This window comes from Xenopus laevis, chromosome 9_10S (assembly GCF_017654675.1).
Source record: "Xenopus laevis strain J_2021 chromosome 9_10S, Xenopus_laevis_v10.1, whole genome shotgun sequence".
In the NCBI taxonomy this organism is placed as follows: Eukaryota; Metazoa; Chordata; class Amphibia; order Anura; family Pipidae; genus Xenopus; species Xenopus laevis.
The window spans coordinates 103,775,305-103,787,716 of NC_054388.1; the positions used below are offsets into that span (position 1 = coordinate 103,775,305).

Consider the following 12,412-nt stretch of genomic DNA (forward strand, 5'->3'; position numbering starts at 1 on the left):
CATGAAACAGAGAATTGCTCCAACTGCGCATGTGCTGCTTTGCCGATCTTCATTCCGAAGATTACCGAAGAGAAGAAGATGGCGCCCGTGAACTCCGCTGGACTGAATCTGCATGGAGGGGTAAGTAAAGAGTTAGGTGCATTTACCTGGGGTAGCAGCTCGGCTGGGGGGAGGAGGGAGGGAATCTATGTAGGGTAGGGGGGTAGGGTTTTTTTTCTCCTTTAAGCAAGATGTTCTTGCATCTGACTGGGATATTAAAAGTGTAATTCATGAAGTGTAAGAGCACATCATTGTTTCACCTATCAATGTCATTAAGCAGGTGGTACATACAGGTCTCCATTCTACCCTGCACCTACTGGAGCTCTATTACTTGGATGCCAAAAAGGGTGTCTACATGCCACCCCCACCCACTCCTCATAAAGGAGGGATATTCACACAATTTTATGTCATCAGAAGTTGCTGGGCCCAACAGGAAAATAATTCTGGGACCCCAAACCTATAGCAAGATGAACTGAAATTCTACTTACTAATATTACTCATCAATCAGGGTCCCACTGAACCCCCAGATAAACGACAAGAAAAAGAGGGCTATCCAGCACTCAGAGGAATCCACAGGGCCAAAAGTATTAGTTAAAAAATGACTTTATTAATTAAAGTTAAAAATATACTTGCATCTCCATGAGCCCTGCGCGTTTCGTACCCACAGGGGTACTTAGTCATGGGCTGAAAAAATTTGATGTCATCAGAAGCTGCTAGGCCCAGCAGGAAAATCATTCTGGGACCCCAATTCTATAGCAAGATGAACTGAAATTCTACACACTAATATAACTCATCAATCAGGGCCCCAATGAACCCCAACAAGCTTTCCCTGTTAATACACTCCTAGTGATAAAGGTACTCCAGGAATAAAAAATGATGTACAACATAACATCATCACTTACCATGCTCTCCTACTAGGTGGTTGGTCTTCCCAAAAGAATCCACCTTCATACTGACTGGGCTGCTTAGCAAACTAACTACATTGCTGACATTTCTTTTTCCTTTGGGTAATGTGGAAGGGCTGGTTTTGTTGGCTTGGGAGGGCATGATGGTGGGATAGTTGCTGTGGTTTAACCCAACATTCAGTCTTATGTTTGAGGAGGCATTGGAAGACTTGCTTGATTTCCGCTGAGGAGCCTCTAAATGGCAGTCAGCATGGTAGATACTGTGGACAGATTCACTGTTGGGTGAAATGCTTTGGGTGGGGGATGCTGTAGGAAGCCTAAGTTGATTATTTGGCTTCATGATTTTCATCTCTACATCACAGATCTCCGGACTAGGCCTGGGACCCCGTGGACTCCCATTGCTAATGTGGTAATGATGGTGGTGGTGATGATGGTGGTGGTGTATCAAGTGATGAATGGAGGTGATACGCCGCTTGCATTTGCGGTGACGCTCTTGGCCATTCATGTTGCTGTTGGGCTGAACCTTTTTCCTCCGCTTGTTCTGCCAATTACTATAAAGTCTTAACGTCCTTCTCTTAACCTTCCTGAAGATGTGGCAGATGTATTTGAGAAGCTCCTCATAGCAGCTCCCTGGCTCCGAAAAGCTGGCGATTGTGCTGTCATTGGAGAGGTAACGAGCTCGTTGCTCCTGCATTAGCTGGTTCTCTCGCTGCTTTGTTTCAGAAAACTGTGTTGCTATCACAACCAGGCACAAGTTTATCATGAAGAAAGACCCCACCTAGGGGAACCAATCCAGAAAGAAAAACACCCTGTTAAGAAGGAACCCAGAATAAAAGAACAAAAGGCATAATAACAATTGTATATTCTGTATCTGTTTGCTTAGAGTTAAACCTCATTGGAAAAGTGGCCTCCAGGGGGAACCAGATATATACCCATTGTCATAATTTTCCATTTTTTGACTTCAACTGGATGTCTATGATACCACAATGCAATGCGGACACCAGCACTCTATGGAAAAACTATATGTACAGACCATGGGAACATAATGTTCTTGTGGCCAACACTGCATTTTAACCAACCTGTGCCCCTGGGAGTCCAATACACCAGAATGGTTGTTTTTCAGGCACATATTTTGCACAGGGTTTTATAATTCATAATAACCTAAGAGAAGTACATTTTGCACTTGAATTAACAAATGAGCCCTTTTTATTAGAGAGATCATCCATGAAATGAGCCAGTTTATTGCCCATTGTTGTTTTGCTGCAACTAACTCACTCAGACTATCAACAGAAGCAACTGGTTGAACAGGTGTGGGACCTGTTATCCAGAATGCTCGGGACCAGGGGTTTTCCAGATAATGGACCTTTCCTAATTTGGATCTTAACGCCATAAGTCTACTAGAAAATAAATTAAAAAAACCAAATAGGTTGGTTTTGCTTCCATTAAGTATTAATTATATTTTGTTTTGGATAAAGTACAAGGTACTGTTTTATTACTACAGAGAAATCATTTTTAAAAATTGTGATTATTTAGTTAAAATGGAGTCTATGGGAAATGGCCTTTCCATAATTCAGAGCTGTCTGGATAACGGGTTTCCGGATAACGGATCCCAAGCCTGTACAGTGGGAACATTATTAGGTTGATGTTATGTGCCAGAAATGTTCATGATCTGATTCCAGTTTGGGTGCCTTAATACTAGTGATGACAGTTGCCCTTTAATTCTAAATCAAGTTTGTTCCTGATGGGTGGAGATTAGTGAGGTTGTGTCTTCTTGGCTGGCAACTGTTGGGTTAGAGCAACAATGGGGGAATAGCCATTCAAGGAGACTTGGAGAATGTATCAGGACCCATGCTATGCCAATAGGCCTGGAATAAAACATTTATATCTCAAGGTTGTTGTATGAAGGACATTACATACAGTGTAACTATGTAATACTTACTATTATAAGTAGTATAAAATATATAAAATTGTAAAAAGAATGTGCGTCCATGACATAGTACATGATATCAACCCATCCTTCTAGGGTTATAACCTAGAAAAGAAAAGAAACACAGAGTCACTCCAAGTCAACTGATATTATACAAAAGGGGAACAAAAACATCTTGAGATTTGCAATGTTCTGTCATTAGGTTGAATCAAACACAGCAAAGGATTTTGGTCACGAGTTGGTGACGATTGGAGGTTGCATACCAAATGCAATCAGCTGGGCTGCAATGATTGCCAAGTGATATTGCATATAAAAGCAGTCATTCTTATTTAACCCTGTAGCATATGTTTCTTAATAGGATTCCTCTGAACGTTCTGTGATCTGGTAACCATATGTGTCACAAAACTAAAAAAGTTAAAATATATATATATATATATTGATAATGGGGAAATTGTCAGTTTACTGCTGTTTTTAAAGTGAGTGTGAACCTTCTGTAAAACCTGGGCAACCAATATAAACAAGAAATAGGCAAAGTAACAAAGGGAAGATTTCAATTAAAATAAAGGATGCCAAACATTTGCAATTGAAGGCCCACTTTGAGGTCCAACCCGTGGCCAGGGTTCCAGCTTAACTCAAGCAACGACTATAGGGTATAGGAACATTTCAAGGTTATTCAGCTATAGTTTCAAGAATATCTAGCACAGCAAATACATATTCACCCCAAATATCACTCTAACTGACCTTCAAACTGGGCTTTCAGGTGTATGTAGGAGAACAATTGGCCATTTTCCTCAACTCTCACCTTAACTGGCCTACAGGCTGAGCCCACCCTTGTGTGATGTCCTTATACACATACACCCCTTGGCTCTAACACAGCAGCAAATCAAAGGTGATACAACACATACATTTCCTAACAGATGGCTATGAGAAGGCGGAAGTTTTTCAGATCCTCAGTTACAAATCTTCTGCAAAAACAGTGACAGATTTATCTCTGAAAAACATGACTAAAGCTTTTACAGTTTTCTTAGTTAATGCATCTTTTTCAATGAAATTTGAAAATACTCCAAATTGTTTGGTTTTCTTAGAAGCAAAAGTGTGATATATCCATCTAACTCTAGAACACGACTGAACTGAATAAGTTAAACGTTAAATAAAATACCAATATCTTTATCAATGTTACTTCACCTGTCGTAATTAGCAAGTACAGATGTTATGTGCCACATGACTCATCAATGAAATCTGTATATTATAGAAAATAATAGATGCTCTGCTGAAAATATGAGGCTATAAAAGGCACCTCTGACTTTCCTGACATGTATCAGCCTGGAGTCTTGTGCCTTTATATGCAGGGTTGGACCAGTTCCCCCTATTGTCAAAAAACCCTATTTGAAGCCTCTCCAATTTTGAATGTGAGCGGTTAACAAGCCTTCAAATAATTTGCCCACCACAGATGTCAAACTTACTGGCCTATAATTGCCAGGCTGAGGCAGTAATCCCTTTTTAAATATTACAATTACATCAGCTTTCCTCCAACCCATAGGTACTATACCAGATGAAAACGAATCTGAGAAAATCAGAAATAGAGGTACGTTTAAAACTGATGTCAGCTCTCTTAGAACCCAGGGGGTGTATGCCATCTGGCCTGGCCCCTTGTTCATATTAATTTTTATTAAAGCTTTATGAACCTTATCCTGAGTCAGCCACTGACTATTTTGTGCTAAGCCAACAGTGCTGCTATGAAGTGAGCATGGAAACTCTAACTCCTCTATTGTATACACTGAAAAAAATAACTGATTTAGCACATTTACCTTTTTCTGTATCTGTTACAACCATACTGTACCATTATTTGAAGGAGCCACATTCTCAATCCGCATCTTTTTACTATAAATATATACTTATAAAACTTTTTGGGTTTAGTCTTGGCCTCTGCCGCAATGTGCTCCTCATTTCCTATCTTTGCCTTCCAGATTCTCTATCTTTGCCTTCCGTGATACTCAGAGTTATCTTTATAACTCAGCCTGCAGCCTTGTGCCTTTAATATCCTTACAACTTACTATATATTCCCTATATATTTCTCACTCTTTGACATCAGGGTATACTTCCCTGTATGTTGAAAGCTCTCACATACTTTAAAGTAATGCAATAGCATGTAAAAAAAGGAACAGTGATTCATCGCCATAACCCAGTTGCAGTTATGTCAGGTGTCCTGTTTAGAAATGCATTTTCCTATCTTTGCACTTCATGTCCCACAATTAAACAGCATGCAGGAGATAGCAGAACGTCAGGAGCATGGTAGAGAATCTGTAAAAACCACATGAACTTATTTATCAAACCTGATGATACCCTGGCCCAACACAATTTGTGATCCCACGCTAATTACACAGCAGCCTAAAGGCAGCAGCACATTTGGCCAGAGAGAGATGAGGCACAATAAACGCTCCTGTGGCACATAAAGGGGGTTGCGTTCCCACCAGGCAAAACAGCTCTCTCCCTGTACAGCACATGTGTGGTGGCTTCTCCCTTCTCGAATAACCACAAGAAACAAACACAAATAACTAATTTGGAGTCAATTAAACCAGTGGGTGTCTCAACAGACTCCGAGAGAGTGTTCCACACAGCAGATGTTACAAAGCAACAGCAAATTATCTGTCTCTAATACACAACAACCATGAATATCCTGTAAATGATATCCTTATAAATGATGCCTAGTGATGTCATCGGTAATGATAGGTGCTTTGTAGTGATGGTAGAATCTGTCTCGTTTTGCTTTGCCGAAAAATTTGTGAAACAATGAAAAATTCATGAAACGCATTGAAGTCAATCGTCGTCCAATTTATTTTAACGCACGATAATTTTGATGCGAGCGTCAATTTTTATACGAACAACAATTCTGACGTGCGCCAGTTTCTTTTTGCCTGTGAATTTTTGCTGCAGTTTCACAAATTTATTTGTGGGCGGCGAAATGCCGTAAATCTTTGCCTGGAGAATTTAGTGCTTTGTGATGTAATTTGTGTCACGACTCATTGAAACTTGTGTTGTAAAATATTAGAAGTCCCCAGGGAGTTTCATGACTTGTATAAAAGCACTTGGCCTTTATATGGTCACTGGACACGGTGGTGACTTCTTACACAGGGTCAGAGCTGAAAAAGTCCCCCTATTTGGAATTATGAAAACACTAAACAATGACTAGATATGCTGGAAACCTAGGATCAAATCAGACTGCACCTTCAGCAGACGGCCTATTGTACAAGTGACGTGCGCTGTCTGCGTTTCTTTTCCATGGGAACCTGAACAGCCATTCTACGAGCAGATGTTCCTACTCCCGAGAACTGGATGTTTTATCTTTTTTTGCATCTCTTGGCCTTTCCCAGACCTATTGTATAAATAGAGATGCTGAGAAGAGCCATGGAATGAAGTCTGTTAGAGGGACATATATAACATCCAGTGCCCATGATACCTATCAACCTGCAAATGCAAAAAGCAGCAAGGAAAGTGCTTCCTTTTATATATAAAAATGCGCAACCAACTTGTCATTATGAAAACAGCTTAAAGGAGACCCACCACCTACACATAAAAAGCTGGGTAATTAAAGTCCTTTAGAAATTAAACATGGAACCCAAACATTTTTTTTTCACAAAAATATTCATACCTGTTATAAAGATGTTTGAAAATCTGAGCCGTCAATCAAATTTTGCAAGCCCCTCCTCTATGCCTGAGGCATAGAGGTGGGCCAGTCAATTACTTTCACTTTCCATTCAGCACTTCCTGCATGTCACTGCACTAGTCACATCCCCGCTTCCCTCCTCACACTCTATAATTGTGTAGGTGGCATTAGGTCCCCCATTCTGGCGCATACACAAGATTTTGGGGTGGTACACAACTTGTCTTAATAACAGATTGCCAAAAAATGGCCCCTGCCTGCTTGCTGTGATTGTGTAATTCCAAGACAAAATGCAAATAATAAATATAGTGAAAGTAAAATTTTCCTCAACTAACATAATAGAAAAGAATATGGAATTATTTCTTGAAGATTGAAGATACTCCAAGCAGGATTTCTGGTACAATACCGCGACCAATGATTTTAATGGTGTTCATTGCTTTAAAGAGGGCCCAAACATGCCCTCTTTTCTTTTGCTACTACAGGCAGGGGACCTGTTATCCAGAATGCTCAGGACCTGGGGTTTTCTAGATAATGGATCTTTCTGTAATTTGGATCTTCATAACTTAAAGGGGTGGTTAACCTTTAAGTTACATTTTTGTATGAAAAAATGCAAAAACCAAATGCAGATTGTCTCAGAATATCACTCTCTACATCATACTAAAAGTTAATTTAAAGGTGAACAACCCCTTTAAGTCTACTAGAAAATCATATAAACATTAAATAAACCCAATAGGCTGGTTTTGCATCCAATAAGGATTAATTATATCTTAGTTGGGATCAAGTACAAGCGACTGTTTTATTATTACAGAGGAAAAAGGAAATCATTCTTAAAAGTTTGAATTATTTGGATAAAATGGAGTCTATAGGGGACGACCTTTCCATAAATGAGCTTTTCCGGATAACAGGTCCCATACCTGTATTGGTATAAATACTGGTGACTCCTGAACAAATCTGGTTTCAGTCCGATGATACACATTCTGAGCGTCATCAGAGCTGGCCAATATGGCAGCATTTCTAACTACATTCCTTTCCAGGCTTTTGTTTCCCATTAAAGGAAAACTATACCCCCGAACAACGTAGGTCTCTATAGAAATATATTGCATAAATCAGCTCATATGTAAAACCCTGCGTCATGTAAATAAATCATTTTTATAATAATTTACTTTTTTAGTAGTATGTGCCATTGGGTAATCGTAAACAGAAAACTGCCATTTTAAAAAATAAGGGCCGCCCCCTGGGATCGTAGAATTCACGCGGGACACAAACAAACCATTCATATTTGGTCACATGAACCAATTAACAAGCAGAGTTCAGTCTTTTGATTCCACACTTCTTCCTGTTACAGTGCAGGGTTGCCAGGTGTAATTTTAAAACCAGCCCAAGTCAGCTATAAAACCAGCCCAAAACTAGCCAAATGGCACTTCAAAAGTAGCCCAAAAATAACACAATATGTGGAGTCTAAAAAAGAAATGAATATATATGAAAATATGGCTTTTTAAAATTTTTCCATGAGGCAAAATGTGACAGATTCGCCCTTCACCAGGGGCATAACTACAGAGGGGGGCCCAGGAGGTATAGGGGCCCCATAAGGCCCTAATACACATATATATATAATTTCAATAAATATAGGTAAAACAGGTCACACTTTAGACATTTTACTGACCAGCAGATTTTTGCCCCAAAATTGGCTGAAATTGAGGAAAGTCACTCGAAAATGTGAAAATGCTTAAGAGTGATGGGAAAAACAAAAATCTGCCCAAAATTTGGTAACTCCCAACCTCATTGCATGCTGGGTATTGTAGTCTTACATTAAACTTGGCAGTTGAGAAATTGTTAAACAAAAACGACATTACCCAACATGCATTGGGAAACACAGGCTTGGCACATTAGGGCAAGAAAAAAACTTTGGCTGGTTTTTGGAAAAAAGTAGCCCAAATCCGTACCTCGGCTAGTTTGTACTTTCAAAACCCACCTGGGCTTTAAATTAGTAGCCCAATTTGGCTGAAAAAACGCCAACCTCAGGGCTGCTCCTGCCATAAGGCAAGGTGAAAACCTTGCCTCAGGCGGCAGCGAGTGGCCAGTTATGTTAAGAGACGAATTTCGTTCTGTTTTATCCCAGAAATTCGGTTCTGCTAGTGCAATGAGCCCAATTGCTGCCCCCTTTTGAACCACTCCAACTCTGATTTTTAAGTGCGGAGCAGGACAGAGGGGGTGGCATCCAGGCTGCTGCCACCTGAGGCACCAATCAGCTGGCCAACCTGGCAACCCTGTTACTGTCAGAGCTGCACTATTTCTGGTCAGGTGATCTCTGAGGCAGCACAGAGACCATCACAAATTAGAGATGTAAAAGCGCAATATTTAGATAAATATATATTCCAGTTGGGTAAGATTCTTTAATATGCCACATAATTTGATATAAACTATCTGTTGCTTAATTTTGGAGGTATAGTTTTCCTTTAAGCTATGAGGATTTCCGAATCCCGACATGTATTCAGTCAATCAAGCGACTCTGATGTATTCCATGTGATGTATTCCACTTCCACGCCCCTGACACGGATACAGCTGCAGTAAATACAGAAAAGAAGAGGGGAAAAAAAAGACATGCCTATAAAACTATGATAAAGATCCCGGTGTTTTCCTTCACCGCAAAATGAACTCTGCCATTCTCATTCTCTGCATCAATCTCGGCATAGGAAGTAGCGAGGTAGAGGGGGCTGAATGTGTTTTTTCTTTTTAGAATCGAAACATCGCTACTTTGCTTTGTACATACAATTTTAACCAATTTTCTTCCAGAAAACAATGGCAGCAACTACTGATGGGCAATTCTGACCAGTTTTGCTTTGCCAAAAATTCACAGAACAGAAAAAAATTAGGTAAACGCATTGAAGTCTATGAGCGATGATTTTTTTTGACGTGCAACAATTTCTTTTTTTTTGTGGTGAAACCTGGAGGAAAAATTTTGCTCATCACTAGTAGCAACATCCTCATGATGTCATTTCATTTGCTCCATTATAATTGTTAACAACTTGGGAATGTAAGGAAAGAAGAAACAAACCCAGCAGACATGCTGGAATTGGGACAGTTAATATCCCACCCCCAAACTCCTATGATACTTTGGGGCAGATTCGCTATGTGCCGAATTTGCGCTAGCGTCTGCTTCGCTCACATCGCAACACTTCACCAGGCGTAGATTCGCCAGGACGACGCTAATTCACTAAAATCCAAAAATGCGTCCAGGGCATCGAACGCTGGCGAAGTTCCACTAGCGTTACTGCGGCAAGTGAAGCATACGGCTAATTTGCCTACGGTGGGAAGTTAAAGTTGAATGGACATATATGTTGCCGCAAATACATTATATTACACAAGTCCAGGGAACCATCATAAAATAAAAAAAAGTTGTTATATTGCCCTACACATGAGCCCAGTGTATAGTTTATCTGCCATATGTTAGGAAATGTAGGGGGGAAGCCTGGTACCCCAGAAAAAATGTTACGATCTTTTGCAGCCTATCACCCTGAAAAATGAAAAGTCGCCACCGTTTTTTGGGACTTAGAAAAATTTTCAACTATCTTTTGAGGAAGTCCTATCTACTCTATTGCACTTCGCCTGGACTGAGGTGTTGAAGGCAAGTCTGGCGCAAGAGGCAACGTTCATTAAAATCCGCATCTTTGTGAATTTGCGTAGTTATGTCCCTTCGCCAGAGTGCAATTTCACCAGGAGTAAGGGAGCGAATTACCACTAGAGTCTATCTCCTTCGCTAGCGAAGTTACGCCAGCGCCCGTTAGTAAATCGGCGAAGTAACCAAATGATGTCACGCTGGCGAATTTTCGCTAATGTTAGTCATTTCGCCTTTTAGTAAATCTGCCCCACTGTGTAAAGCCCAACCCCAATTGCAATCCTTGATTCTTTACTGTGGTGCCTAAATCAGGATTACAGGAATGGGGGGGTTGCATTGGTGGTCTTAACTTTTTGTTCTTTGCTATGGGGAACATTTTGCAAGTTTTAAAGGGGTAGTTCACCTTTAAGTCAGCTGTTTATTAGGAATGCACTCAACCTTGCTTTTTAGGGTTTGGCTGAATCCCTGAATCTAGGGGTTGCGGATTCAATTTTTTACAGTTCTTTAGGGTTCAGATTCGGTTTGGAAAGGCTCGAATCCAAATAAAAATAGCTCATAATGGGCTGAATCCCAACTGAATCCAGGATCCGATGCATCCCTACTTTAGGTATGTTATAAAATTTCCAGTTCCTAGTAACTTTTCAACTGGACTTTGTTATATTTCCTCTTTCAAATGGGGGTCACTGACCTCGGCAGTCAAACAGCTATTGCTCTGGGAGGCTACAATGTTATTGATATTCTTACTTTTTTTGTTCCTTGTCTTTCTATTTAGATCCTCCCCAGTGCATCTTCCAGTCATTCAAAAGACTGCCGGCTTGCTAAGGTAAACTGAACCCTAGCAACCAGACAGCTGCTGAAATTCCAAACAGGAGAGCTGCTCAACATAAAGCTTAAGCAAAAACCATAAAATATTAACCACAATTGCAAACTGTCTCAGAATATCACATCTTACTAAAAGCAAATTGAAATACACATTTAAAAGAGTGAGTCACCTTTAAGTTAACTTTTAGTATGTTATAGAATGGCTAATTCTAAGCAACTTTTCAATTGGTCTTCATTATTTGTCTCTATGATTTTAATGAATTGCCTTTTTCATCCTAGCAACTAGACTGCTAAAAGTGCCAACTGAAAAGCTGCTGAATAAAAAGCTAAATAACTCAAAAACCGACAACAATTAAAAAATTCGCTGGGTACACCAGTGCCTCCCTGTGACCCCAGTTACATACCCCCTTTTTTCAACCTGTGCTTTTCTACTATTATAAAAAAAAACTATTAGCATTGGTAATAACCATTTAAACTACTACAGCAGGGCTGCCTTTAACTAAGATGTCTGCAATAAAGCCTGCTTATTCTGTTTATATTACCGTCCTCGGGACTCGCTTATTTCGGGAAAGGCATCCCATGAATACAGAGCTTTATGTAATCAGCGACTGTATCTGTTTATGTAACACAATGGGTCTCCCAGCCCTACTACATAGTTTTGGCTAAGCCACCGGATGCACAATTAATTTTCAGGAATTATGAGGATTAGTCAGAGCTGTAGGTAAATATTCAAAGATGCCAATACTTAGGGTTTCATAGAGTGCACTCGTTCATGTCGGCGGAGAAAGGCCTTTCTGCTGTCGTCCGGGAACTGGGAGAAGCAACTTAATCTTTAATGTAACCTTACTTCAAATTTATTTCTATTTATTATTCTATTCTATTCTGTTTGTTCCATTCATGTATTGTTGTGCTGTACAGTGCTACATACATGTTATGAACTAAAGTGCCAGTTAGGGGGAGATTTGGGGTGAGTGCTTATTTGTGCCCTGGGTACCCCTGGAACTATAGCAGGGTGACTGTTACCCCAATGTTTCTATATATCTGTAACCTTGTTACGAGCTAAGGGGGCCCAGTCTGAAGGTCAGTTAGGGTGAGATTTGGGGTGAGTGTTTATTTGTACCCTGGGTACCCCTGGAACTATAGCAGGGTGACTGTTACCCCAATGTTTCTATACATCTGTAACCTTGTTATGAGCTAAGGGGGCCCAGCCTGAAGGTCAGTTAGGGTGAGATTTGGGGTGTGTGCTTATTTGTACCCTGGATACCCCTGGAACTATAGCAGGGTGACTGTTACCCCAATGTTTCTATATATCTGTAACTTTGTTATGAGCTAAGGGGGCCCAGCCTGAAGGCCAGTTAGGGTGAGATTTGGGGTGATGCTTATTTATGCCCTGGGTACCCCTGGAACTATAGCAGGGTGACTGTTACCCCAATGTTTCTATA

The 12,412-nt window shown here is 40.3% G+C and overlaps 1 protein-coding gene across 3 annotated transcripts in view; it reads right to left on the reverse strand.

Annotated features, from left to right (window-relative positions):
• Positions 1-12,412, reverse strand: part of LOC108702319 (voltage-dependent T-type calcium channel subunit alpha-1H-like) — a 164,424-nt gene that overhangs the window by 98,496 nt on the left and 53,516 nt on the right. For all 3 annotated transcript variants that reach the window (XM_041577897.1, XM_041577896.1, XM_041577894.1), the window contains exons 6-7: positions 2,884-2,976; positions 942-1,722 (exon numbers count right to left, since the gene is read on the reverse strand). In XM_041577897.1, the coding sequence (XP_041433831.1) occupies positions 942-1,722; positions 2,884-2,976 (874 nt within the window). The remainder of the gene's footprint in view (positions 1-941; positions 1,723-2,883; positions 2,977-12,412) is intronic.